Source organism: Pogona vitticeps, chromosome 10, assembly GCF_051106095.1.
Source record: "Pogona vitticeps strain Pit_001003342236 chromosome 10, PviZW2.1, whole genome shotgun sequence".
NCBI lineage: Eukaryota > Metazoa > Chordata > Lepidosauria > Squamata > Agamidae > Pogona > Pogona vitticeps.
The window spans coordinates 3,449,429-3,477,410 of NC_135792.1; the positions used below are offsets into that span (position 1 = coordinate 3,449,429).

General features: G+C 45.7%; 1 protein-coding gene and 1 long non-coding RNA gene across 2 annotated transcripts; one reads left to right on the forward strand and one right to left on the reverse strand.

Annotated features, from left to right (window-relative positions):
* Positions 1-6,004: 6,004 nt before the first annotated feature.
* On the reverse strand, positions 6,005-12,823 carry CBLN1 (cerebellin 1 precursor). Its single transcript, XM_020788245.3, has 3 exons — positions 12,436-12,823; positions 11,767-11,886; positions 6,005-7,748 (listed from the first exon to the last, which is right to left on the reverse strand). The coding sequence occupies exons 1-3, from the start codon at positions 12,688-12,690 to the stop codon at positions 7,551-7,553; spliced, it is 573 nt and encodes a 190-aa protein (XP_020643904.1). The 5' UTR covers positions 12,691-12,823; the 3' UTR covers positions 6,005-7,550.
* A 525-nt stretch (positions 12,824-13,348) lies between these two features.
* LOC140702151 (uncharacterized) lies at positions 13,349-27,976 on the forward strand. Its single transcript, XR_012081205.2, has 2 exons — positions 13,349-13,652; positions 27,653-27,976. It is a non-coding gene; the product is annotated as an uncharacterized LOC140702151 (long non-coding RNA).
* The last annotated feature ends 6 nt before the right edge of the window (positions 27,977-27,982 follow it).

Genomic DNA, 27,982 nt, shown 5'->3' on the forward strand with positions numbered 1-27,982 from the left:
ATCCTCTACTAGCCCCACACCCACCCCTTTGCTTATGCTGTAAAATGCTGCTTTACATTCGTTAGCTAGGAGCTGCCTAGCTAATGAAAAATTAACAATAATTAATGTTTCATTTGGCCTGACACAAACAGACAAGAGGAGGAGTCTTTCCCTAATTATACACACACACACACACACACACACACACACACACACACACACACACACACACACATTTCTGCTCCTTCATTGTGTCTTCTCCTCCCCGGCTGTATCAATTCTTGCTGAGTCTTTATATTGCTTAACCCAGTCTAATAAGAACATAATGATTCTGAATTCAACTAATGAATTTCTGGGCAAGTGCCAGCAAACTTGAGCTGTGAGGAGAGAGCTGGAGGGCTCATCTAATCCTCCACAGGAAGGACAGGGCAGAGGTGTGTGTGTGTCTCTGTGTGTGTGTGTGTCTGTCTAGCCTGCACAGATTCCACATTTACAAAAAGAAAGAAAAGTACTTAAATACTTGCACTAAAGTAGGGGTGGGCAACTTGTGGGCCACAAGGCCATTTTTGTGGCCTCCAGACAGCCCATCTCACCCTCCCCAACTTAGGAAAAATGTCAGCTGGAAAAAAGCCAATGCCCATGTTTGTGACTACAGAAGGAATCCTAAACAGAATGAGCCATAAATACTAAATACTAAACAGAATGAGCAAGCAAACATCTCTTCTTGATAGCTGGAGGGTTACATATGGATGAATTAAATGCAGATGGGTGAATCTTTTCCATGGTGGCACCTTGCTGATGGGTTACTCTCCGGTCATCATCCCTAGCTACCACAGTTTTGCTGCCTGGTAATAACGGAAGGGAATCTTTGCCAGTCAGAGAAGAAAACTTTGGACTAGGTGTTGTGATCCAGGATAAGAGAGGGAAAGGTTAGTAGCTCTATGACAGAACCCACTTCTGGCACAGAGAAGGTCTCAGTTAAGTCTCTTTGGTGTCCCCAGGTAGAACAGGGAGAGGCTTCTGCTTAAGCTTTAGAAAGTGGAGCAAAGGGGTGCTCATACCAACCTTTTAGGGCAGTGGTCCCCAACGTTGGGCCTCCAGATGTTTTTGGACTACAACCCCCAGAAGCCTTCAGCACCACCTCTGCTGGCCAGGATTTCTGGGAGTTGAAGTCCAAGAACATCTGGAGGGCCAAGGTTGAGGACCACTGTTTTAGGGTACTTCCTTTCCAAAATCATGGACCGCCTCTCACTTTCGCTACCACAGCCCTTTTCCTTCCCCCTTAATAAGTAAGGAACTACTTGGAGAAGCATCAGAGATGTTTCCAACTTCTAAATATTGTGAAGGCCGTCCCCTTTCCTGTGTCTGTCCTTATTTAAAATCTTTTCCTCATCTCTTCGACAGAGGGGTGTCCCCTTCTTACTTTCCCACTTTGAGGGCCCAAAAGATGCTTTTGCCAGTTCTGACAGGGCAGGTCAATTTCCCCACCACTCTAGTCAATTTCAGGTCAACCCTTTAAAAATTGCTTCCAGGTTTTCTTTACACCCCTTGCGCTTCCAAGCGCCGGATTTCTGTTGCCTTTCACGACTTCCCCTTTTCAAAGAAAGTAATTAGAACGAGAGTCGTTCCCAGCTCAGACTCGGTCGTTTTCGGTGGAGTTTCCCAGTAATTACTCCTCTTGGCTTGGAACGGCGGGGGGGGGGCTAGTTCAGAGGAAATCACATGGAACGTTGTAGGGCTCCGAGGAAATAACGTACGTTCCTCGAGAATATCCGCCGTTCCGCGTTTTCCTGCATAGCTGCGGTGGGTGGCGAGCGCGTAGCGGCGGGGCGGCTATAAATAACGGGGCGTAATTTACGCGCAGGCGAGACATAAATGGGGTCAACCGGGGGGCAAAGGTAAAAAATTGCTTTAATATAAAACTCAACGAGGTTTCACGGAAAGAGGGAATGACGGCAGAAAGAAGACCCAAGACTTCAGGGGGGAAACTACATACCTGAAATGTTTTCAGGAGCATTTACACCACAATTTCTCCATGCATGCGGAGTCGGAACATAAGGGTGTGTTAAGAATTGGCCCCAGGATTCTATCCCAGGCGGGTTTACTCGGAGGTAAGATCCAGAGGTTGTAAATGGGGTTTACTTCCAGGAAGGAAACAATCAATCAAGCAAGCAGAAGGAATCTGGACTATTCGTGTTTATTAAAGTGAATGTACTCCAGATTAACTCCGGTTGTTGTAACTTTTCAGTTCTTCATTGGAACTTGAAGCATAAGTGGATCGTTTCCGTCACTTAATTATTTAGATTCATATATTTAAAAAGTTGATTAAAACAAACGCTTCCATGAAAGCAGCTGACTTTGAAAAACAAGAACGCACGACTTAAAATAAAGTATTTTACAAAGAAAGCATTTCACAAACCCGCCTGGGGTCCTTTTAAGGAGAAAGACGGGGTAAAAATATTTTAAACATATAAATTAAATAAAGAAGGGGGGGGGGATGAGGGAGCAGACTTCCCACCGCTTGAACGCACGCTTCCTAAAAGAGAAAATAAAATGGATTAGGACCGGATGAGGTCTTACTTACACCTACCGAAAGCAGCAGCTGATGTAAGTCCCATTGATTTCAATGGGTATGCGCTGAACACACTTGAGCCATTTCAACGCCTCTGTTTCCCCTTCGGAAATGAGCGCTTTGTTTCTGTGCAAATATAGGTAGATTTAACGTATGGAATGAACTTGTTTAACTCCAGTGACCGAATTCCTAAAATAGTTCCGCTACGGTCCTGAAATAGGCATGCTCTCCTATTAGGGGGGTGCAGGATTGCAACCTCAGGCTCATCCTGTACCCGGTTTCGAGAGAGGGAAAAATTGCCCCGTCGCTCTGTTCCAAGGAAACCAGCGAACACTCCTGTAGCACCCGAAAGCTTCCCAAACTTTATTCCGCCTAAGCTTTGGTGGAAAGCGCTAGGCAAGGTTTCGGGGAAGGGGGCTGCCACAAGTCCCAGCATGCTGGCTGCGGAATCTGGGAGCTGTAGTCGGAACAGAAACTTTTCTTTTTAGCTTTGTTTAAAACCCACGTCACCTTTTGCGGTGTAGACCGGAGGCGTGCGCGGGCTCTTAAACCGTTCGCCAGCTGCGTTTTCTAAACGAAGTCCGAAAGAGTGGTCTCGGAAAGCTTGTGTGTGTGTGTGTTTTGGGGGGGGGGGACCCATTATAAGGAAACAATTTCTTCCTCCTAAGTCTTCTGCTGGCCGCCTGGAGTCCTTTTTTTAGGAGAAAGGCGGGGTAAAAATATTTTTGATAAATAAATAGAGAAACCAGTGGGGGGATATGGGAAGAGGAAGGTCATAATTCCTAGTTTTAAAACACTAGGACCACCGTGTGAGGGCTGTTTCCTTCTCTTGAACCTATTTTTCTCAAAAATAGAGGGAGAAGAGAGAGAGGAGATAAGAAAAAAAGATTTGTGTGGCTCAAGGCACAGGATCTGTTTCTAGGGAATCACTGAACCTCACCTCTCCTTTAAGTCTATCTGACAGCAATAAAATCGCCTTAGTCCCTGTTTCCTAATCCGCCCATCCTTTTCTTTGCCTCTGCCAGTTGAAGCCAGTCCTCTCTTCAACAGCTGGTGGCAAGGCCAGAGGTTTCCAGAGGCTGGAACTTTTCAGCTCAGGGTGGCCCCCATCCTCCTTCGGCTAAATTCTCTGCCTGGAGGCTTGTCAAAGGACTGGCTTTATAGAGTAACACAAAGGACCAGAAAAGGGGCTTTTTAGGGAGCAAACTATTGACTCCAGGCCCGGCAAGAAGAGAGCATCAGCCACAAAGAGCTTAGAGGGAAAGAAACCTGTTGTTTGCTTTAAAAGTTTACCAGACTGGTTTTCTTTACCTGCATCATTTCCGGGTTATGACACGCGAGAGGGGATTCTTTGAGAATCCCTCTGGTTGAGGGTGTCTTCTACTGGAGGAGGTGTACAATCCACACCCACACCAAAGCACACTTGAATAGCTAAGGTCAGTCTTGTATTTCCATTTAAAATACAGCAACAGGTGTCGAATCCAGCACCTATACCCATGTAAAGTGGGGACAGTCTGTTTCTCCAAGCCCCTTGCCCTCTTATTTTTGGGGGAGGTGGGGGTGGGGATTCAGGTCCTCTGGGCTGCCACCAAAATTGTTTTCCTACCCCGCCATCCAGAACTCAGGCGATGACCTAAGAAGCAATATTTTTCTCTTAACTATTCCATTTGGCCTTCTGGAGGAGGGCAAAAAGCCCCTCTCACTTCTAAAAAAATTCCCTAGGGAAAGGATTTAAACATTCCAGACTAAACATTGCATCCTATACTAAATATAGTGACAGGATCATTACCACCTGCCCCCCCCCCCAAATTGCACAAAAACAATGTGAAAATGTATAGAGGAACACCTGTATTATGTTTTGCACTTTTTCCTGACTTTGCACCCCTGTCCTTTCCATCTGCTCACCCACATGCCCCTCTGAGCCCCTCTGTTCCCATAACTTCTTCTTCCTCTCCTCTCCAGAAAGCTGTACACCCAACGCTAGCAAAGAAGGCACCAGTGCAGTTCTGGATATTGTGTCACCACCAAGGATTCCCTCATCTGCAAAGGCCAGCCGATGATCTGAAGCTCAGGACGCTCTCCCATCTGACTTCCCTTCTCCTGAGTCTTGAAAGCATCTCATGTAGGTGGCCACTTCAGCAACCTTACAAAGAAACTCCACCTCATGAGTCAGGTGTACACCAGGCATCATAGAGGAGCTTAAAACGAGATACAATGAAGGACACCATTAGGAGGGCTGAAAGCAAAGGAACTTGCATTGACTTCACCTAACCCAATAAACTCAACTCTGACTTGCAGCACTCCAGCATGCACCTATCCACCCACCCCACCCCATATTTCAGGCCAGGTCATTTCCTAGTCCTATGTGGAGATTTCTGATAGTATCTAGCTATCTCCCAACCAAATACTAACCAGGCCCAACCCTCATGCTTATCTGCCAAAGTTGGACGAGATCTGTGTATTAAAGACCGGCAGGATACCCTTTGAACCCTGATCCCACTTCTTCCCTTTGATGGGAACTGACTGGCTCTAATGCTAGATGGGAGTTCTATTCCACATGGTAGTAAATCAGGAAGGGGGAAACAGGGTGACTTCAAGGCTGTATTTTCTCCCTGCCAGCTGAAATCTTGGATCTACAGCCAAAGTCCGGGGTGGATAGCATAAAGCCAATGCTGAACCCAGGAAGTGAGCACAAAATTGGACAAAGAGGTGACCCCCCCACACACACACACATATAAACCTCTGTGCTTAATCATCACCACCTTAGAACTCCAGAGCTGGAAGGGATCCCCAAGGAGGCCTCTCCTGTCAAGGAGACCCACTGGGGTATCGAACTCCCAACCTCTGGCTCCACAGCCAGAGGCATATTGAAAAAGTAAAATTTAAAGGAGAAGGGGGGGTGGAGCTCCATTGTTGTGTTTGTTACAGAACCAAAAGGCAGAAACTCCTGCCAACTCCATGCCAGTCTCGGGCCCATCAGCCTTGTATTCAAGTCTTCCTTGACAGACCGCCAACCTCTAACACACCTGCTTCTTCGCTTGCCTCCCACCCTCCCCGAGGCTTTTAAAATATGGCAGTCTCTATTTGCCGTATGAAATTATTAACAAGGACACACGCTCACCACCACCCCCTCCCCGACAATCAGGACTGACCATAAAACAACACATTGCTTATTAAGCTAAAATTAACAGCCCCCCTAGGAGCTAATTAAATTTCTTCTTGGAACCCCAGTTCAGAAAAGGAGAGAAAAAGCCATCCAATTTTAACCGTACAGCAGCCACTGTCCACATTATGGTTACAAATTGAGAAATCGGCGGTTTATACCCAGCCGTTATTTTGATTTACAGGTGCACGATTAAATGGCAGATCGGAGCGGTCTTCTTCCCTGCCCGAAAACAATGAGGGAGGGACAGAAAATCATGCCTGCTTCAGATCATTTCTGAAGTCCTTTAGTTTCTTCCACTGGTTTTATTTCACATTGTTTCGATTACAATCAAAAGTTATTTTTTTTTAAACCGTACTTTGATAATAAAAGTATCTGTCCTTTTTTTTAAAGAGTGCTGCAAAATTATAGCATTTACATATTTGAAAGGCTGTACACAAAATAATACTTGCAAATAATGCTACTAGCAGCTATTCCCTTGCCCAACTTTCTGTTCTTGTTCTGTTTTAATTAGACAGGTGTATAAAAATGCTATTGGACGGAGCGAAGACCATACATAAAACCGTTAAAAAACCCCTTCCCAATACGGAGAGCATTCTGCTGCAACTTCAGGAGGGGATCTCGCCTCCTCCTTGTAGAAGTTGTTCAACCCGGCAGTCTTATCAGAGGGCTGTTCCTCCTGACGGAAGCATCTCCCCTCCCGTTTTGAAAAACAGCACAGAAAACAATCAAGGGCAGAACAAAGAGAAAGATTCCAGTTCGTTAAAGGAAAGGTTTGGTCTTATACTCATCTTTTGGAAGGCTGTGTTCTCTACCCTTCCCAAATCGCCCTCTGAACAGAAGGGAACCTGCATCAAACAATTCTGGATATGACATATTTATTCCCCTTGTTTTATCTGACTCTTCCTCTCTCTCTCTCTTTTTTTTTCCCCAAATCCCTCCTCCCAGATTCAGATCACCTGAACAACACCCTATGCTTCCTCTAAGAAGGGGGGAAAAATCGGTTCAACCAAAAACCCAATTTAAACATCATTAAACTCAACCCAGAATTAGTCTCTGCCAATATTCACACCTCATCTTACAGATTATACTTCTCGGCATGTAAGTTGGGCCACAACGGACGACAGCAGAAATTTTTAAAACAAAACCATTTTAAAACAAATTGTAAAACAAAACAAAACCAAAAAGCCTCAAACATCAAGCAGCCTTTAAATTCCACAATCACTCAGATTTACATAGAAATAGTGAAAATGAGAACTTGGCTATAATAGTTCATGTCAATGTGTAGATATATATATATATTTATATTTATATTCATATTTCCCATTTGCTTCTTAGCACACAGCACAGTTTGCATTGAGCTCTTTTACCATGGCGCCCATGTATTCAAAAATATGCTTTTTTTTAAAAAAAAGTTAAACTCAGGGAAAGAGTTAAAAATATATCTAGAATGTGAGAAACAAAATCAGGTGGGTTGTGAACGGATAGTGCAAAGTAGAAACCATACAAGGGTCCTCAGTATTTGGTACGGGAACGGCACTGAGGTGGGAGAGGCGGAGATAATAAATCTGTTAAATGGAGAGGCAACTAATTCAATTTGCAAAGGAAAAAAAAAGGAATATTACTGAAGGACGGATTCAGGTATCTTCTGTCTGTTGCTGCCTTGTTAGAGATCTTCCAAGCAATGTACACAAACCTAAGTTAAGGGGTTAACTTCTGCCATAAGTAGACATTATCCAGAAGTTTGCTGTTCGAATCTCTTTCGATCCAGTTCAGGGGGCCACGAAACACATCTCAGACTTTCCTCCTTTGCTCCTCCTTGAGCCGACAAGTTATTTAAAGAGGGAATACTAGAAATCCAGAGAAGGTGGAGTATTTCCAGCCCCCCATTAAGTTTCCTCGCTCCAGTTTTAAATAAGCTCGGTCTCCTTTCTCCATCTGGATCAGGACTCCGTTGCTGGCAGCTTCTCGGGTCACATCCTGGTCTCCAGCAAAGGCAGAAATCACTGGCCACCCGTTGAGCATCAAGCTCACCTGAAATCCGGGAGAGAGGAGAGAAGAAAATAGGACAAAGCCCCCATCAATGAATGGAAAGGGGAGAAAACAGCAGGAAAGTGTCAAAATTGAGGAAGTTATTTTTAGTATTAAGGGAAAGCAGATCCCAATGGAATGCATGTTTTCCCTATCGGTTATTTGATGTTCAGCTGTTACGGCAAAGGAATGACACACACACTACAATCTCATCTGCCTTTTCTCAAAAGAAAGCTTCCAATCAATCCAACAGGTCTTAATCTCAAGGCTGTAAAATCAATGGGACTCAGCCACCCACTCAAGCCTGGGATCAACTTAACACAAGCTCCATCCATCCTCTGTCCCCCCCCCCCCACAAGCCTCTGTTGCTATCAAACCCGTTGGGTGTTTTCCCCTGCCCCCCTCCCGACCTCTAATGTGGCCTATTAAATGTCTGGGCATAAAAATCTTGTACAACAGAATCTGTGGCGGGGGTGGGTGGGAAAGGTGTAAGAGAGGAGAGAAAATAGAAAAGAAAAATCATCAATAGGAAGGGGGGGAAGCAGTTCCCAATAATGCATTCCAGATAAGGATTTTATCCATTTCTTATAAATAAATAAATAAAGGTCAACATGTTCACTAATTGCAGCTGTCAGGAGGAAGTACTCTTGAGTGGGAAAACAACTGGTAAATTTATATATAAAAATTTAAAAATTGGCCATCCATGCCACTGTAACTATCTTTACCATCGCCCCCTCCCTGATATTAATCTGGATTTGCATTTAGCAGATGCTTCCCCCCCCCTTTTTTTCCCACCCAGAAGGGCTCTTCTCTGTTGTGTGAACAAATGGAGCCATCGGAAAGAAAGAAAAAGAAGACAGGGATGGAGGAAAGGGAACCGAAATGGTTTTCTGGGCTACCGGAGAAGCCCTGTGTTGGCCAGCCCAAAGCATCCCAAGATCGGGTGGCAAAGCACGGAGACGATCTGGATTTTTGTGCCTCGATCAAAAGCAAGCGTGGGTGCCTTTCATGTGGATGCCAGCCCTTATCTTTCAGGGAGAGAGAGGATTGTGTGTCCTTCTGGAAAGATGGGCTCTCCCCCCTCCCTCTTGCTCACGCTCCCAGATGAGACAAGGGGGATCAAGGCTCTGAGGCCCGAGGCGGCATCTCTGAAGTGGATGGGTGTGTGTGTGCGCACACGCTGCTGTTGCTTACTCCTTTGTAGAGCAGCAAACCTGCTGAATCCCAACACCGCTGCTTCATGCCCTATGGAGCTGCAGCTTTCTCCCTGTCTAAGTGGGTGGGAGGACGATGGGCGAGAGGGACAATGGAAGCCTTCTTCATTTTGATACATCTACTGCCAGCAACGGAAGGGCTGGTCAACCATGATGCCCATGACTGCAGAGGTCAAACCTCCCCTTTTGACAGGGCAACAGTGACTGATAGCTGTCAAGGCTTCTTGATCGGCAGAAGATTGGTATGTCAAATATCAGCCATCCTCAGATTATGGGAGAATAAATAGCGGGGTGGTTTAAGAAAATGCCTAACCCTTATCCCCCATTTTCATCTGAACCCCATGATCCCCCCCTCTCTGAATTATCCACAAAGGAAAGGAGGCAGGCCCCCCTCCGCCCAGTCAATTCAAGCAGCCTCTAGATCTAACCCAAAATGTAGCAATCACCCCAACCGTCACTTGTGAGGCTACTGTCAAGGCTTCCCAAAATGTACATTTCACACAGGTACGGCCAGATTCTATATTAGACACAAAGAATGTTCATTCATGGCTGCAAGTCCTACTGAATGCAGCACATCTTAGAGAAGATGCATGCAGGATTAGGGACCTTTTAGATCCATTATCGGATACAGAGCTTTAGCCACAAATGTGCTAGACCCAACTACATGGCTAGACAGAAAGGAACACACCCCAACTCACAGAGCCTGTGATCATCAAAGAATATGCCAGGAAAACAGTTGAAAGGACTCTCGTGCAAGGCATGATCTGAGACAATAATCCAGATCAATAAGTATTATTTAAATAGCTGAAGACAAAGGCTATCAGGTGTCAACCTGGAAGGCCTACAGCTACCAAATGCTCTCAACCAATGACTCAACCAGACCCAGCCATAGTGGGGGGGGGGGAGGAGAAAGGGAGTACTAACAAGCCGGAAAGAACACCAAGCCAACCTGTAAATTCCTCCTCCTGCCTCCCTGCAAGAACTGTGTTTTTTTGGTTCCATCTCTGGAAAGATATTTCCAAGGATCATAAACCCTCACTCTACTCTGATATCCCCAAACTGCCTATGAAGGAAGGTGCCATAACCTTGCAGGCTATTCCCAAGCCAGTTAAGAGAGAGGGTCTCCGTTCTTCTCCGGCTACTCTCCTCTTTTCTGATAATAAAACTGACTTAATGCAAGCTTTAAGGCATATGCAGACTGCAAAGCTAGGGGTACCCCGTCACAAATACTTCATCAAGCCCAGAGAAAGAAGTAAAGAAATGTGTAGTTGTGCAGGACTATGAGAAATGCACAAAGTGATGCTTCAACAGTAGGAAATGTACTACACTCTTGGGATCCAATGGAACAAAGCAACCATTCTTCATGCATTCATCTTCATCTCTACCCAGGTTAGTTTTATTTTACTGGATTTATATTGCAATCCTGTGCACACAGAGACTTACAGTAGTTCTGACTGGGCACGCACAAGACTGCAGTTACTATAATCTCCCTCCTTACTAGAAAGGGGTTGAGTGCCTTCTATTTAAGCAGCTTGGGATGTTAAGAATGTTACAGATCTTATCTTACACTCAGATAGGCAGAGGCGTCAAAAAAAATATTAATTCCACATGGGAATGCATGCTATAGATGAAGTTTATGCCAGAGGGAAGTTGTGGTGATTTGGGGGGCAGCAGTTAGAGGGTGGGATAGGCTGTAGGTGTAGATTTCCATGGGAAATGGAAATGGGCAATACCTAAGCAAACATAATCTCTCTACAGCCTAGATGTCCAGTTCATGTCCATCCCCATCAGTTTGCTTGGAACCAATGCCAACTTCGTTCAGTGGGGTTTACTTGGAAGTAAATGGCATTGGATCACAGGCTGGGTGGCATGAAGGTTGGAGGGACTGAAATCTAGTGCTCCCCCCTCCCAAGGCAAGTGAGAAGGCAGGAGAGCAGGTTTAATTGTCTGCTGATCTTAAATGCTCTGCTTGGAAACCTCCTAAAGGATTTCACGCCGGGAGAATTCCCTGTTCAAGGGGTTAAAGAAAATGAAGACAAAGAGGCCTGGATAAGAAGGCCTGGAAAGAACAATAAAGTATTTTTGGAAGATGGGTTTTTAAAGCTCCGCAGGACAGACACGTACAGCCTGATTGCCAAGGGTTTTGAAAGAAGAGCTGCAACCGTCTGACAGAGCCCTCGTTCTGCCCGGAGCAGGTCTCGGCTCATTCCTCAGTTCCTAGACAGAGCTGGAAAACTTCCTCTGTTTATCCCTGAAAACCTGCTGCTAGTCAATGTCTAGATGAATCAGTGGTCAGACACAGGATAAGGCAGATGTCGGTGTTCTCATGCCCATGACTCCTAAATTCTTGATTTTGTAAGGGGGGGGGCTAAATGACCAGTTCTTTACCATTTTATTTGGTTCTGCCTGTATAAAGGCAGAAGGAAAGTTGCTCGTTGGGGTGGGGGGAGAGAAAATGCAGCACTAGGGCTTCAGCAGCTGGGGAGTGGGGTGTCAAGAGGCCTCGATCTTAATGAATGTTGACTGAGAAATAAGCCCCACTGAATTCAAGGGGGTTTGTGTCATCCAAACCCACAAAAGATCAGAAATAAGTCTCTGGGAGTTTCATTGGGTTTCTTTTTCTTATGTTCGGATTGTGTCTCTTTCACAGCCAACCATCCCATCAGAGTTGGCTGGAGGTTTTTTTGGGGGGGCAAACCTAGTCATCCTATCCGGGCCTCAAAAAGGAAAGATTGGCTAGCTCTGCCCCCCTCCCCCCTCCCCACATCCCAGTGGCCCAGCTCCTCCGAATCCCAGCCCTCTCTGACCTGGATGGTCTGCCGGTTGTACACCTTCACCACGTGAAAATTGAAGCTGTAGATGCCTTTTCGGGGCGCTATGAAAGTGCTCCGCTCCGAATCAAAGTTGAGTCCGATATTCACTAGTACCTGGGGGAGGAGAGAGGAGAAAAGGAAGGAGAGAAGTGAGATGGTCTTGAACAGCTCCCCATAGCCGGGCCGGTGGGACCCCCTCCAGCTGGGACAGACCTTCTCTCCCCCCCCTCCAGCCCCTTCCTTCCAGACATGGATTTAGAAAGACCCTCCGGTTGCCTGGTGTGACACCAGCCCGTCCTGGCAGGAGGGGAAGGGCGCGCCCGGGATCGCCACCCGCGGGAACGCCGGAGCTTTCTCCGCCGGCGCCGGGGGGGGGGCAGCCCGCCAGCGCCCCCAAATCGGGGGTCCTTCGCTCCCTTTGAAAGCTGCCGGGGTTGGATTCGGACTGCCCTCGGGGGATGCTCCTTTCCCTCCGGGAACGAGATCGGCTGAAGGAGATTTTTATTTCCCGGGAGGCAGAGGGAGAGAAAAGGGAGCAGTCGCCCTTCCCGTCCATCTCGTTTCCCCGAGGACCCCTTCTCGCCCTTGCCTGGTCCCGATCCCCCCTCCTCTTCCCTCCTCGATCCCCCCCCCCGGCGAAGGGGGCTCGTCGGGTCCCCTCACCTGGTCGAAGTAGATGATCATGGTCCGGTTGCTCATCTCCGACGGCTCGTGGTTGGTGCTGCGGATGGCCGAGAAGGCCACCTTGGCGCTGCCAGAGCGCACCGAGATGCCCAGCGCCGTGCCCGTCGGGTCCGAGGCCGGGTTAGAGTCGCACACCACCAGGCACTTGCCCTCCAGGATGATGGGCTCCGTCTCGTTCTGCCCCACCGCCACGCCGGCCAGCCAGGCGAAGCCCAGCAGCTCCAGTGCCAACATCGCGACGCCGCGACCACCACCACCACGACCACGACGCTGCCGCCACCGCCCGCGCCGCGTCCGAGGCGGGCTCCTTGCCTTCCTCCGCTCTTCCTCGGGCTTCTTCCCCGGCCCCTCCCGCCCCCAAACCCGCCGAGCCCCCCGGGCTAGCTGGCCAGCAGATCCAGCCTTCCCCGAAGGGGCGGACAAGCGGCTGCCTCGGGCGCCTCGTCCCTCCTCCTCCTCCTCTTTTTTCCCCCCCTTCCTCCCTCTTCCTCCCCTCCTCAGGGTCTCCCTCGGCGGGGCTAGCCCGGAGCCGACCGCCTCGCCCTAGTCCTCCCGAGCCGCCCGGATCGCCTCCCCTCGACGGACGGCGAGCAGCAGCTGCGACGCGGGCGGCCCTTGGCGCAGCTCAGGAGCGCTCCAATGCATAGCGCAGGAGAGGATATTTTTTGGGAGGGGGGAGGAAGCGAGGAAGGGCGGGAGAGAAAGGGTGGGGTGGGGGGCGCAGGGGGAGCCCCCCCAAAAGATGCTGCCTGTCCGCTGGCTGGCTGGCTGGCCGGCCGGCTGGCTCGCTCGCTCGCGACGGCAGCGCTGGCCAAAGAAACCTCGCCGCCGCCTCCGGAGCGCACAAAAGGCGCCGCGCCGCCCTCCTCGCCCCCCTCCCGCCTCGCCCGGCGCCGCCCCTCCGCTCCGCTCCGCCCGAGCCCGGCGTCAGCACCGGTCGCGCCCGGCCCCGCACCGCCCGCGGCCAATCGGGGCCCGGCGCGCCCGTCGCCAGCCAATGGCCGCCCGGTCCGCTTCTCGTCCTCCTCCGAAGGCGGAGGCTGGGCTGTGTCAGATGAGATGCTCCGAGGCCGGTGGAGAGGAGAGGAGAGAGCCGAGCCGCCGAAGCGCCGCCGAGGCGGAGGGAGCGCGCCGGGTTTGGCCACGGCTTCTTTTTGGGGGGGGGGGGTCCCGGAGCTGCCTCTCAAATGCCCCAGGTAAGGAAGGGAGGGATCCGGATCGTGCGTGGGGGAGGGAGCAGGAATGAGCCGATCCTGTGTGTCTGGGGGGCCCGGGGTGGACTTGGGGCTGAGACCCTTCCAGATGTTGGCGATCATAAAACGTCCAGAGGAGAGGATCGCTTCCACCCCCAGAGTTGGAATACTTTTTCTTAAAGCGGCAGGGAGGGAGCGTGGAAGGCTGTGTGAAGGGTACCTTATGACACGTGTTGGAACCTAAGAGGAAACTAGGGACCCTGACCGAAGGGGCAGAAACTATAAAAGGAAGATCCAGGCCTGGATAGACCCCATGCTGTAGCTTTTCTGATTCCTCTGCCTGGGTCGGATTAAAATTCCCATCATCCTCAGTTGATGGGGATGATGGGAGAAGCAGCAGCCAGATAGCACATCTGAAGAATGCCAGGCTGAAGGCTTTAGAAAGTCTGGAAGAGTACCAGCCAGGAGGCACTCTGTATATGCCCAGAGTTTCTGTGGCAGTTTCCCTGTTTTGTTGTCTGTTGAGCTTGGGTGACTCCAGACAGAAATAAACTCTGGAGTTTGAGCTAGTTTTCTCAGTTGGTGGGGTTTTGGGAGAAGAGAAGGGAAGTGCCTTGGAAGAGAAGGGAAGAAAAGAGAAGTATGTGAGGAAAGAAAGGTGGTGTATATTAAATATATATCTGAACATGTAAATTATGAGGAGGGAAGTGAGAAGATACAGCTGAACACCAGGTTTCTGTCTGTGGAAAATGGAGAGAGAATGCAGCTTTAAGTTAAAAGAACTAGCCATGTCATTCAGGAGTGAAAACCAAAGTCTGTGTTGAGCAACACCTGTATTGGATCCCTAGAACATTAACAAAGAGTGTCAGCTTTCCAGCTCCTACAGGATTCTTCACCAGACACTGATGTTATAAGAATGGGAGGACAGAGGGAGTGGCCCCAAAATTTGGTTTAGAAAGTGGCCAAATGTTCTCGAAAGCAAACTGGCACAGGAGAGTGGAATTTGAAGATTCAGCCCCAGAGGAAGGCGTCACAGCATCATCCTACAGGTTCTGCCCTCCACGTCAACAGAAAGTGATCTGTTGATCTTGTAAGTTCTGCCATTGACTTGGCAAAGGGACACAGCGTCCTCCTGGTTGGCTTGGAGCCAAAAACCGGACAACAGCATTAGTAGACTTTATATCAACCTAGTTATTTGTTATCAGGATAAGGGAAGGATGGGAAGCATTAGAATTTGAGCGGTTTGGTTCCAAACGAACAGAAGAAGTCTAGGGACCATGTTTAATGGGATGAGACATTGGGAATAGGATCAAAGCATGAGGTGGACATTAAGAGGGAAAGAGGAGATTGAGTGAGGGGGAATGGATGTGAAAAACCCTAAGGACTGCTCAGATAACCAATTTGGACATGCGAAATCTGGTACCTCTTTTTTTTCTCATTTGAGCATGCACGTTAGATTAGAGTGAGCTTCTAAGGGTTGGTTTGTCTATGGAACTCATCACTTGAGACCCAAGTCATCAGGCAATAGATGCTGCCTCTCAACCACCCATAGCTACATCTTATATCCTGTGGCAGAGGAACAGTTGTGGGTCTAATTTTGTCCTTTTCTTCAGGAATACAAAACTAAGTCTATTAAAGCAAACATCAGGGGTCTTCCTACTGTAAGCCCTATGATGTGTGTCCGAATTGAGGACAGAGAAGTGTGTTGCAAATAAAACCCCACCATTCCATAGATCACTTCTTTAGACTGCTAAAATATATTAAAAAAATAGTGGAAAGGAAAACAGAGCCTGGCAGAAAAGCCTTGGAACCTACACCTGCATTAATTTAACAGAAATATTCATGTAATTACAAAATGTGATGAGAATAGACCAGGGTGGTTGTATTTATTAATAGAGGGAATTGTCACAAACAGTTCAGTACAATGTTGTCATAGTTCTAATTCATTGCCCTTTTATATGACATGCAGGAGACACTCTGCAGATGAAATGCTTAGGGGGGGGCAAACAAATTCAAGTTTCACCAGTTATACTCTTTGATTATTGGCCTTTATATTCTACCATTCCTTCAGTAACCTCAAGGGGGAGCTCACCTTTTTGATCCTCACAACAACCACAGACCACTGTATAATAACCCTAATCACTTCCACTTCAATGATCTATTGGGGGGGGGGAGAGAACCTTCAGCTCACTGAAATTTTGTAACTTCTGAAGATTTTCCTGGGTATCTTAACAAAACCATTGTCTTTTGCCTTCGTGAAGCAAAACACACACACATACAGCAAGCATAGCGGGATTGACTGATCGACCAAAACAGAGGTGAGCAACCCATCCGAGGCAACTGAGAACAAAGGCTTGTTCTCTGCTGCCCCTAGAGGACAACTCTAGAGCTAACAGACAGAAATTGGATTTTGGTGGAATGTTAAGAGAGAATTCTGAACAGTAACAGCAGCTGAATGGTGGAACCTGTTCTGGAGAATGGGAGCCCATCTGTCATTGAAGTTATTGAACAAGATGCCAGGAAGACCATCTGCCAGGGATGCTCTAGCTCTTGAATTCTGCAAGGAAGCAAAGGGCTAGGTTAAGTGTCCTGCCAATCTCCTTTCAGTTTGGTAACTCTGCAGAACTGGAATTATTGGAAAGGTATCTCATGGACTGCATGTACCCCATGGTGATTCCTGACAGTTCAGTGGCGCTTTGTCCCCGTTTAGTGAGCACAGTTTCCTCTTCTTCAGGGTCATAGTATGAGGAAGTCCAGTTATGTTCAATGGGGCTTGCACCCAGGTAAATATATAACCCCCAGGGTAACTAGGAACATGGGGGGTTATAGTCCCCAAGAATCCCCATCAGCATGGCTACAGGCTGGCTGAAGGATTCTGAGAGTTGTAGTCTTAAAAAATACCTTCTCCAAGCTCTGTCAAAATTTTAGCCACTGTCGTAACTGCCCTGTCCTCATGACGTCCCACCTGCCATTGTGGGTCTGTCTCAGGAGAAATGATCTAAGGAGATGTTATCAAGACTTTCCCCCGGAATTTTGGCTTGGGGGTGGGTGGGTCAACGTCGATCATCATTTTGTAGGCTCATGACTCTGGGCACTGTGAATTTCTCCTCCTGCTTGTGTGCCGCTAAGCTGGAATGTATTTATAGAAGTATGAGGTCTACGTGGGTTCAGAAATGGCTTTCCATAGACAGGTTATTGCCAGCATTGATTTTGAACTGGAGAGCACAAAATTGCAATCTGGTGTCACAAACGAAAATGGATTCCCTGTTCTTCTTGGAATTGAACTGTCAGGCCAGTGTAACCCTCTGCTGCCCATCTGATAGCAGGTCTGTTTTCGAAAAGCCAAATTCAGAAATCTCAGGTGGAACAAGGACATCACATAACGAAGCCCTAATAAAATGTAATGACTTTGAATGAAATAGTATCACTTTAGTTTGAATTAATAAAACCACATGTGTTAAAAACAACAACCACCTTAAATACATGATGATTTTTCTATAGTTTCTGTTCTTGTTTATATACACAAAACCACTGGTGTAATTAAATATGCTTCAGGCCTTAGAGAACTAATTACAGAACTTTAAATCATAATACAATAGATTTCTTTCATTCCGGAATTCAGTTTAACTTACCAAATCGTCCTCTAAGATTCTCTTCTGATTATTTTTAAAGAAAGATGAAGAAACACATTCAATTCTCTATTTCCGTTTTTTATTTCCTCCTAAATATGTTGAGTATTAACGGAAAAGGATTTGGTCCCCATTAGAAGTGGGGGAAAAATTTTTTCAATGCACACAAAAAGAGTTAACGAATTTCGCCCTTCCCAAATCTATTTGTGGTTTAGAGTGGAACTAAGTTTGCAATTCAGTTTTTTTTTAAAAAAATGCATATATTAGGGAAATATGAGTCGAGTAGCATAAGAGAGGCAGCATGTTGAGTGCATTATATGGGGGATAGTCCTTGTTAAAATATGTGGCTACATTAAGTGAGAAAATGCCTACACATTGTAGAGGCTCTCTTTTCAAATTGCAGATGGATTTGGTAGGAACAAACTACAGTAATTTATTTATTTTATTTATTTATTCTATTTATATCCCGCCTATCTGGTCAATTGAGACCACTCAGTAAGGGATAAACTAGAAATTAAAGCAATAAGATTTGCTCAACCCTAGACCAACTTGTGATCAAGGGTCTTCTCATCCAAGAGTGGAATAAGTGGGTTTGTGAAGTTTCAAATGGCTCACATATTCTGCTTTATCTAAAGCAATGGTTTCTAACTTTGGGTGATAGATTAAAACTCCTAGAATCCTTCAGTACTAGTTGTGTTGTCCAGGATTTCTGGGAGATGACCATCCGGGGACGCAGGGTTGGGAACCACCAGTTTAGAACATAGAGACCTGGTGAACTTCAGTAGAAAAATGCCAATCTGTATATAGAATCAGTGCCATAATTGTATGGAGGCCGCAGTAAGTGAAGTGGGGGAACTGCGTTTATGGATGATGATGGAAATAGCTTGCAGAAATTAAGCGCACCTGGATCCCAAACAAATATAACACCAGTAGTTTGTCAGGCTTTGATGTATCCCATGGACTGCTAATACTGCATTATCTAAGCTTTTTAAGACCCTGCTCTCTGAGAGAATAAAGTTTGTGCCATGAGGCATGGTATACTACCTGCCGAAGCTGTCGATAAAAGATCTTTTAGCCGATAAACTGTCTGCCTTTTGACCGACTGGTCAATAAAATGACTACATTAACACATGTTTCTATATTGCGGGTTTGAAACAAAGTCATAAGCTTTCTGTCTGTTTTATGTGGGTAAATCAAGAGCCATGGCTGTAATTCACAGGGAAGCATGCACAGCCCTGGCATGGGGAGTGCATGCACAAGCCCAAAAATGGCAGGGCTGCCCTATTTACCTGCGAGGAAAGGATTTCGATGATGCCATTTAGCTTTAGCATCCATTTGGTCAAATCTCTGGAGGCAAAAATGCTGGAACTGAAACCATCCTACTTTGGGCACATCCTCAGAAAGCAGGGTTCTATGGAAAAGACAATCATGGTGGGAAACATGGAAAGGCAGCAAGAAAAGAGGAAGACAGAATAGGAGATGGACTCACTCCCTAAAAGAACCACAAGCTTGAGTTTGCAAGAGCTGAGCAGGGCTGCTGAGAACAGGGCCTTTTGGAGATCATTCATACACGGGGCCGCCATAAGTTGGAAGCAACTTGATGACATATAAGAATAACAACAATAACATTTGGTGATATTTAACAAGGTTGCTGGAGGAAGAATACAAGCAACCAGAGCTTGAGGAAGTTACATATTTCAGATTCAAGTGCCCAGAATTTCCCAGGCAACATGACAGGTGCTCATTATGGCTGACGAATTCAGAGAATTATAGCCGTGAAAAGTTCCTTTTCCAAACTTTGCGACTTCACGTTGCATCTCCTTTGGCCTTCTAATAAAGGTGTTTTGCGAAAAGGACTTGAAACAAGTAATGTGAAAAACTGCATTTATCTTTAGGAAACAATTTAGTGCTTAAGTTGAAAAGCAGCCAATTTTTATACTTTACAGAAGGGAGTGCGAGCTTTGAGGGGGAAATCCCTTGCTGGGTATCCTTGGAGAATTTTCTCCCAGTGCTAACCCTGGCTTTGGACAGGACAGCAAGAGAAGGAAAAGTTATAGCACAGTAATTGTCTGGGACCGTCATATATATCAGGCCCATCCACTGAAGCTGATTGCATTTTAATAATACTCCAACATGTCAAATGAAGAAATGGGTTCGTCCTTAGGTCCGGTTTGGCCCTGGAGCAGACCTTTGTGTCTTTCGAGATACCTTCTCTGAATTGCAGAACTCTCCAAGGTGCTGAAATTGTGGCCACTGTTTCAGCGCCTCGGAGAGGTCCTGCTGGGATGTGAATCAGCAGCCGCTCACTGCTGGCAGTTAGTGCTTCCATTCCCAGAACAGCGAATGAAGCATTCACATCTGCTGTCCCACCAGCATAAATCACTGAATCGATTCATTTGTTAAATTAATCTATGGGATGGGGAAGTAAAGAATGATCTCAAGAAAGAATTGGGAAGGTTGTCTGCGTTTTATAAAGCTCTGTGAGTGCATGTGTGCAAATCCACGCATCTGTTTATGCCAGTACAGTTGGGCCCCTGTATTCACAGGGGATTGGTTCCAAGCCCTCCGTGGATGCTGAAAAATGCGGATTATAGAGAACACTATTTTAAACAAACATTATACATAGTCTCTGTCTCCTTCTAGTGGCCAGTTCTGGTAACTTCATCTTTCTAGGATATTTCTTTTAATATTTTCGGACTGCAGATAAGTGAATCAGCAGATACCGATCCTGTGGATACAGTGGTCCCACTGTATATGAAATCCATGGGTTGATAAATATAGGTCAAGATACAGATATACACATATGTGAGTAAAAAGCGTTCCTAAAAATTGGAGTTGGCAATGCAGTCATTTGCAAGGCTATGTAGAATTAATCCACCTTGAGTCCAATTTGGCTTTCCCCCAAGCAAGTGGAATATAGCACGTCTGCCACTATTGCCTGGCTCACACTGGAAGAACTGTTCTTTTAAGATGATGCCTGCAAAGAGGATCATCCACCTCTTTCGAGCTTCAGAAATATTGGTTTTAACCCCGGGGCAAACAAGGCCTAATTTGGTCAATGGAGATTCATTAACTGAACAATTAAAATTAACCAGGTTGCGTCCCTAGGATCAAATGGGAAGATTTCACCTAATTAATTAACATGGCATGTGTTTTTAAAATCTGCAATTAAGCCGCAATTGATTCATCACACAAATGGATTGATTACATTTTGCAGCTCCGTAGTTCTCCGGGATGATATATTTGTTGAGCTGTTTCCTGCATTTTTCAGTCTGAAGGAAAAGGAGTTGATTTCTTCTCTACCTCTCCTCTTTACTCAGCTGTTGCCCCACAATCAAAAGCTGGGAGGAGAGAACGTCTTTCAAGGAGACAGCCACTTAATCCAACTGGGTAGTTATACAGGAGATGCTAGAAAGATGGTGGAGCTGGCTGGATCGCTCTGTGGTTGAGGTCTCTGGCTGCAGAGCCAGAGGTTGGGAGTCCAGTTCCTCACAGTGCCTGTTATGAGGAGAGCCAACCTGGGTGGCCTTGGGCAAACTGCACAGTCTCAGGAACCCCCCCCCCCCAGAGGAAGGGAAGGGGAAACCACTTCTGTGTGTTCTCCACCTGAATAACCCTGAGGGTCACCATAAATCAGAATTACTGTATCTTGAAGACACAGGATTATTATATGTTATATCTTTTATATATTCTATATATATACAATTATAATATTTTATTTATATTATGAAGCTGGGAAATATATATAATGATACCTATTCATCTCTCTCCCTCTCTCCCTCTCTCCCTCTCTGTCTATCTATGTATCTAGCTAGCTAGCTAGCTAGCTAGCTAGCTATCAGTTTAATAGTAGTGACTAAGGGAAATTAGTTGGCATAGAAGCGAGAATTTGTGATGTGCGTCATTTGACAATGGTGTGAAGGTACGATATCAAATTATACATTGCCAGTGAATGGCCTGTGCTATAAAAAAAAACACAAGCATTGCACTTCCATATACAGATTCTTAAAATTGCATCCTTTCTTTTCATCATCCCTCTGCTGTGGCTATTTTGCATGCTTGTAGATTTCCGTTACAGGCACGTGTAATTCAAGAGAGATGAAGGTTTTCTGGTTCACGACCTCGACAAGGGGCAAAGCTCGTGATCTTAAGCCTCTGCCTATGTTTATGGGCAAGAGAGAGGGGCACATCTCTGTGTCAGCTTTCCCCAGAGGAACCAGCCATGAGGCTTGGCAGATGACCTGGCAAGGAACGCAGGGGGGGGGGGGGGGAGAATAAGCCAGTTGGAATTCCACGAGCTGACCAGAAATTGATTGGGCCTGAATTAAAAGTTGGAGCACTTTCTGAAATTCTTTTATCATCAGTGCAGAATTTTGCAGAAATGACCAACAAAGGTTCGAGATCCGAACGTTTGGAAGTGCTGTAGAATTTGTCTGGAGCAAATGAGGAGGTGTGACAGGGAAATGGTGAATATGCTGTCTTATTTCCCAGAAAAGAAACCATCTAAGCCAAACAGACATTCAACAAGGTTAAGAGGAAGTATTTTTTTTCACAGACCTTGTGGTGGAACTGCGGAACACCCTGCCACATGACGTAGAGATGGCCACCACCTTGGATGGCTTACAAAGGGATGAAAGCAATATATGGTAGATAAAGTTGTTGTCATGGGTAGCAAGATGTATCCTAAATATCAGAGACCAGTTGCTGAGGAAAGCAAGCAGAAGCTTTGATTAATTTATTACCGAAAGCGAGGCTCGAAGCCTGGTCGAGAATTTCTCATCCCATCCTCTGCAATTTCTTCTGCCATGCTCGTGGGATCAATTTGCTCGCAATCTACCATTCTTTTGCAGCTGTGTTAAAGTGAAAAATAGCCGGCCATAACTTTAGGAAATGGTGAGGGGGTGGAGAGAAAACTGCTGACTTGTAATCTGAAGGGAGAGTCCATCATTTATACTAATGAGCTCACTGTTGGGGAATTTATAAGATGTTCTCTCTTTTTTAAAAAAAGAGAGAGAAGTAAATAACCTTTAAATAACCCCAGATCTATTTGTATTGGAGATGTATGTGTGCAAAGATTTGGGTGTACAGACCAACACATAGGCAAACGCCTATGTGCCTACAGTAGATCTTGTAACAAGGTAATCTTAATAAGCCCAGAATTGCACATCTGGAAGGCATCCTATGGATCCTTGAGTCCAGTCCCCATCAAGGAGGCCCAGTGGGGAATCGAACTCCCAACCTCTGGTTCTGTAGTCAAGGACCTAAGCCACCATGTGTTCCTGCTCACTTGCAACCATACCCTTTCCATTCCCCACCCCTAAGAACCAGTTTCCAAGTCCTGCGTGCTAAAAACCACTCCGCAGTCTATGCTCTCTGAGCATGATCTAGGCCATCCTGACTGGTGGATTCTGGGAATTGTTGTCCCCAAAGGGGACCTGTTTAAGCTGTAGTGGGTTGGGGGCTACGTTGTAGCCTATGGGTAACTGGGTACATTTGTGTAAATACATTTTATTGTTGTTGCCAATGTATATTGTCATAGCTTATGCTCTGAAACAATGAAGTTTGGTTTCCTCGGGCAATAGCTTCAGACAGTACCCATAAAGTCCAGCCATGAAATGTCTCATAAGTCCTACTTAGCTTGTAGTAGGCAGCTACTCTATTCTGGGACAGCAGAGCGGGGCATGTATTGATTCCCAAGGAGGCAGCAATGGCCGGGGACATTAATTTCTGATGCAGTGCAAGCGGCTGAGAGCTATTCCCTGAAATAGGTTCAGCATGTTGGATTGCCTCTTTAAAATTCGGACCAGAAGCCCAGAGCGGATGCACTGCCATTCCCCCACCCCAAATCAAAGTAACTCCTCTTCATTGTCCCGTCATTCAGTTCTGTGCCATATAATCTCATCCATCTTCTTCTTGTCCTTCTGTTGATGGCTGCTAACAAGTGCCAAGAACCATATATATATGGCGAGCAAATGAAAAGAAGATCCTTTGATCGTTACATCTAAGTTAGCCTTTGCTCATCAAGTCTGAAGTGTTTAATTACCAGATCATTGAGCACGTAAACTGTGCAAGTCCCTTCTGCATTTGCCCTTCACATTCAGCGGAATCGTTATTTTATTTTTCCTTTCCTGTTTACAGTACTGTATATATCCATAGAACAGTAGTTCGCCTTCTTGGGACCCTGGATGAGGTTGGAGGTCTGCTCCCTGGAAGACCCTAAGATCTGCAGGATGGAAAATCTTTCATATGACCTATAAGTTTCAATACGTTGGGTGCCATACTGCAAAGTCAAGAGGAGAGGGGTTTGATCACCTGCTGCTCTTACAGGAAGAATAGCCAGCCTCTGTGGCCTTGGGTCAACTGTCTGGTCCCAGAGCATCTCCAGAAGAAGGGAAGGGTAAACCACTTTTAGGAAATCCTAAAAGAGGATTGCCGTAAGTCGGAATTGACTTGACGGCACATAGTCATTATTTGTTCTATTGATTCATTGCAATGGCCAGGCTCCTTCTAGGCCTTAGTAACTTGAGAGGTTTATCATGTCCTAACCAGAGCTCAGCCTCTAGAGTCTTCATTGGCAGAGTGTTGGCTACCAACGCCCCAGGGCTACATAGGCTACCAACGCCCCAGGGCTACATAGGCTACCAACCCCCCAGGGCTACATAGGCTACCTACACCCCAGGCTAAATCCTTAACCTGCTTCCTAGCCCAGCCATTTGCCTAATGCATGTTATGCCCTGGCCACCTTTACCTGTCCAGCTGCAGAATTTCATCGTCCAGAAAAACTGGGACTTCATCATCACATTTCTGTTTCTCATTTGAGAGCTCAGCTTCGTTGTGGATAATTTATCGGCTTTTAATTATATCAGGAAAAGCTTTCCCCTCAGTTTTAGTCTGTTGTGGCCAAAACGCTGACCACACATGAATGAAAGCGGCTTTAAAAAGAAGAGGAATGACGGCTTTCATTGATTGAGCCCGTTTAGTGTTGTAAGAATAAATGCCGAGAAATTATGGCAATTGGCCTTCATTGTGTAGTTGTTGTTCTCAGCTCAGCTACACACCCAGACTTAAGAGCTGTAAATTCTCTAAGGTCCACCGTTCTCAGAGGTACATCTTGAGGGATGTGACAGGAAATATCTTGGCAGCCGCTCCCAGAACTTTACTGGGACGGGCAGTTAAGGTGAGGCTGCTGAGAAAGAATTTTTTTTTAAAAGGATGGGCGCTGTACTTTCTTTAAAAAAATTATGCTTTTAAAATGGTTTTCAGTTCGCTTTTGTTAGCATTTTGTAATTTCTGACCCTCTGTTTTAATGTCACTACTTAGAGAGATTTCTACGTAGCTCTCTTTCTTTTAACATTCCTCTGAGCCACCTTGATGAGTCACCGTTTTGAAAGGCAGGTGGGGGATAGATGGAAATTTTTATATTGGAGGCATTTAAGAGAAACCTGGACCAACCATCTGCCAGATCTGCTTTGATTTAGATTTGTGCATTGAGCAAGGGGTTGGACTTGAATTATTCTATGATTCTGTGATTATTATCCTAGATTCTTTTGCCACTTGAGGCTAAGCAGGTGATGATGACCTTGTGAGCTTTCTTTGAGCAACATATGTGAAATGGGGGAGGGGGTTAACCAGGGAGTTGTAGTCCAAAACAGTAACTTTTCCAGGATCTGCACAGGCTCATACTTGCTCCTGTGCAACTTTTCCCTAATCTGCACATGCCAGTAGCTGTGTGTGTTTGGAAGGACTTTCCTAATGCCTGGGACAGATTTTTTTTCTCCTGTGGAAAAGGGTCATCTCCATTTTCTTCTTCAAATGTGCACCTGGGGTATTGGGGATATTTGTGTGTTTGTGGCCACAAAACTGCATTGGGTGGTATTTCTATAGCCAGCAATCCAATATGGAAGTAAGGGGAGGTATAAACACACTTTTTTTTGCAAATATGTTTTCTCATTTGTGAAGGTTTGCCTGCATTGCATCTCTGGAATGCTAGCGGATATCCATTTCTATCAATGGGGTATTGATAATGCACAGTTTGCCCCTCATTCTTCTGATCCTTAATTTGTACCATCCCGTTCCTCATCAGCTTAAAACACTTTTTAAAGAACACACCGAAAATGTGCATGCATTTACATGTGCATGTCTCCAAGTGCACATATTGTTTTCCATTATGTTATCCTCTTTTTCTGCTCTCCAGCCTTCGGAGAAGTACGTTGAGTCAAAAAGAGGACCTCCGTTAGGCTCATCAAAAATCACAAACTGCATAACATTCTCCATCGGTTCCATGTAGAAGATCTAAGTGGCAAATGAGTTAATGATCATGTGCCACTAAACTGATACAGTAACTTGACATCATCTGATGTAGCAGTATTGTTTTATACAACAAGCAATAACAGCCCCCAAGAATAATCCGTCTGCTTATTGATTTTGGCTTGTTTAGTGTTACTGCACTTAATCAATAAACCCCCAAAGTATCTCATTGTAAACGGCTGCTTTGGTTACCCTCTCCAGTAGCTTTTCAGCTGCCCAGAAAGAGGGATCGATTCACTGAATATGCTGTTCCATATTCGTCCTTATGAAATGTTTGTATTTCTCCATGTGAGTTATATGCTGGTAAATGGCTTTTCCAATAGATCGAGGGTTCTTCTTTTTCTGGCTTCCAAAAAAAAAAAATTACCATTATTTTAAAAAATTAACAATATGCATTGGAACACAGTCATGCTATCTTGGGAGATTCTTTCAAGGTCACCAGTGAGGGACCAAATGGGTTCATAAAACTTTCAATTTAATTCCAGAAGATACTGAAAAAGAGCCAACTAAGTAGTTCCAAAACTGTCCGCCAGCCTATATGGTTGTGGGATTTTTAGAGTCGTTTCCTGCTCCTCCTCCATGTCTGTCTATGATCTTCTCTGTCAGATGATAAGCAGGCTGTGATATCCGTGGAATTTTCAGGTAGAGTTCAGAAGGCCAATTTTTTGAGCACCGGGGCAACTGGAATGTCATGATCCAATGCTATGCTACAGATAGCAAGTTGTTAGAAGCTAGAATTCCCTACCTGACTGTCGTAGCACATGCTTCCTCCCTTTCTATATCTTGCAGATGAGCTGCCCCCGCTTTGTACCTGAGTTTTGGGGGGGCAAATGGGGGCTTCGTCCCTCTGTGACCTCTAGGAGTAACTAGCCTCGATCTGAGCTCAGGCTTGGAAATCAATACATTGACACAGATATTTCTTGTAACAGACTGGCACACCTATCCCCTTCACCTATGATTCCTTCACCTGTTATTTTTTTAAAGAGGGAACTTGGTGTTTAAAAATATTTGTTTCTGTCACAATCAATTATTCCTGGAACGAGCAATGGGGTGTCGAAAATCAAACCAAAAATCCTCCATCGGAGAGAGTCCGTAGAATTGTTTGTGCTTTCTTCCCCCATTCCAAGGAACCCGAGATGCTTAAAAAAGAAAAAAATAATAACATCAGGGCCATGCGCTGGCCTTTCAGAGATGAAAAAGATGCATAAATTGATCTCGGCATGCGACACCGGGAGAGGATTGGCCTTTCCGATCTTTGAAGAAGACCTGAGAGCGGGTCCCATTTTGCCCGTCATTCCAGAATTAAAGGGATTCACTGATGGAAAAGGATGACCGTACATCTAATGTATGGGAAGAGTGTAGAACTGATGTGCAGATTCACAACTATGTTGCAGTACCAAAGGTGGCTTATATTTCTAGAAGAGCTCAAGCAGCAATGTCACCAGGTCTATTTGATTCTTCTCAGATACAGTGGTGCCTCACTTGATGACGTTAATCCGTTCCAGTGAAATCGCTGTAGAATGAAATCGTCGTCAAGTGAAAGTAAAAAGCCAATTAGAATGCATTAGAAACCAGTTAATGTGTTCTTCTAATGGGAGAAATACCTCATCGTAAAGCGAAGATCCTCCATAGGGTGGCCATTTTCTGCTCCCTGTAGAGTGAAGAATCCGTCCCTAACACAGCAGGCGGCCATCTTGGGAACCTGACGATCAGCTGTTTTGATCGTCGTAAAGCGAAAAATCGGTTCCCGAAACAGGGAAACGATCATCGTAAAGCAGGTTTTTGCTATCTAAACATTGTTTTGTGATAGCAAAAACCTAATCATTAAGCGGATTCGTCTTCCTAATCACCTAAAAAGATAGTGCAAGATGAATAAACCTGGTCACTGAAAGGGGATAAGAAGCCACTCAATTCATCCAGGTCTATTGTACTACCCACTACATGAGCTATCAAAAACTTAAGTAGTGGGTGAAAAAGGTTCTAGAACAATTCAGGAGTTGTGGGGTATCAATCAAGGTGCTGTATCTACCTAATGAATTCTATTACTCTCTCATTTGCCTTCTTCAGGTCTACAGGATGTCCTGTCAAAGATGGTTAGTAAGACGGAAGCCTGGTGAGCAAACTCAGGGAAGAAACAGGCAGAAATGACAACAGCAGCAACTAGAAACAGAACTTTCAGTACCATGGACAGCTCACAGAGAAGGCACAGATGGGTCTTCTTAACAGTTTGTAGCAGCTTTCCAACTTAAACTACAGTTCCCATCAGCCAGCTGAGAATGATAAAAGCAGTCATCCCAGACATCTGGAATAGGCTGTCCAGAGGAAGCTTGAAGTAATTATGTATTATTTGGGCCAGACAATAAAGAAGGATCTGGGTAGTAGATACAGGCACACTGA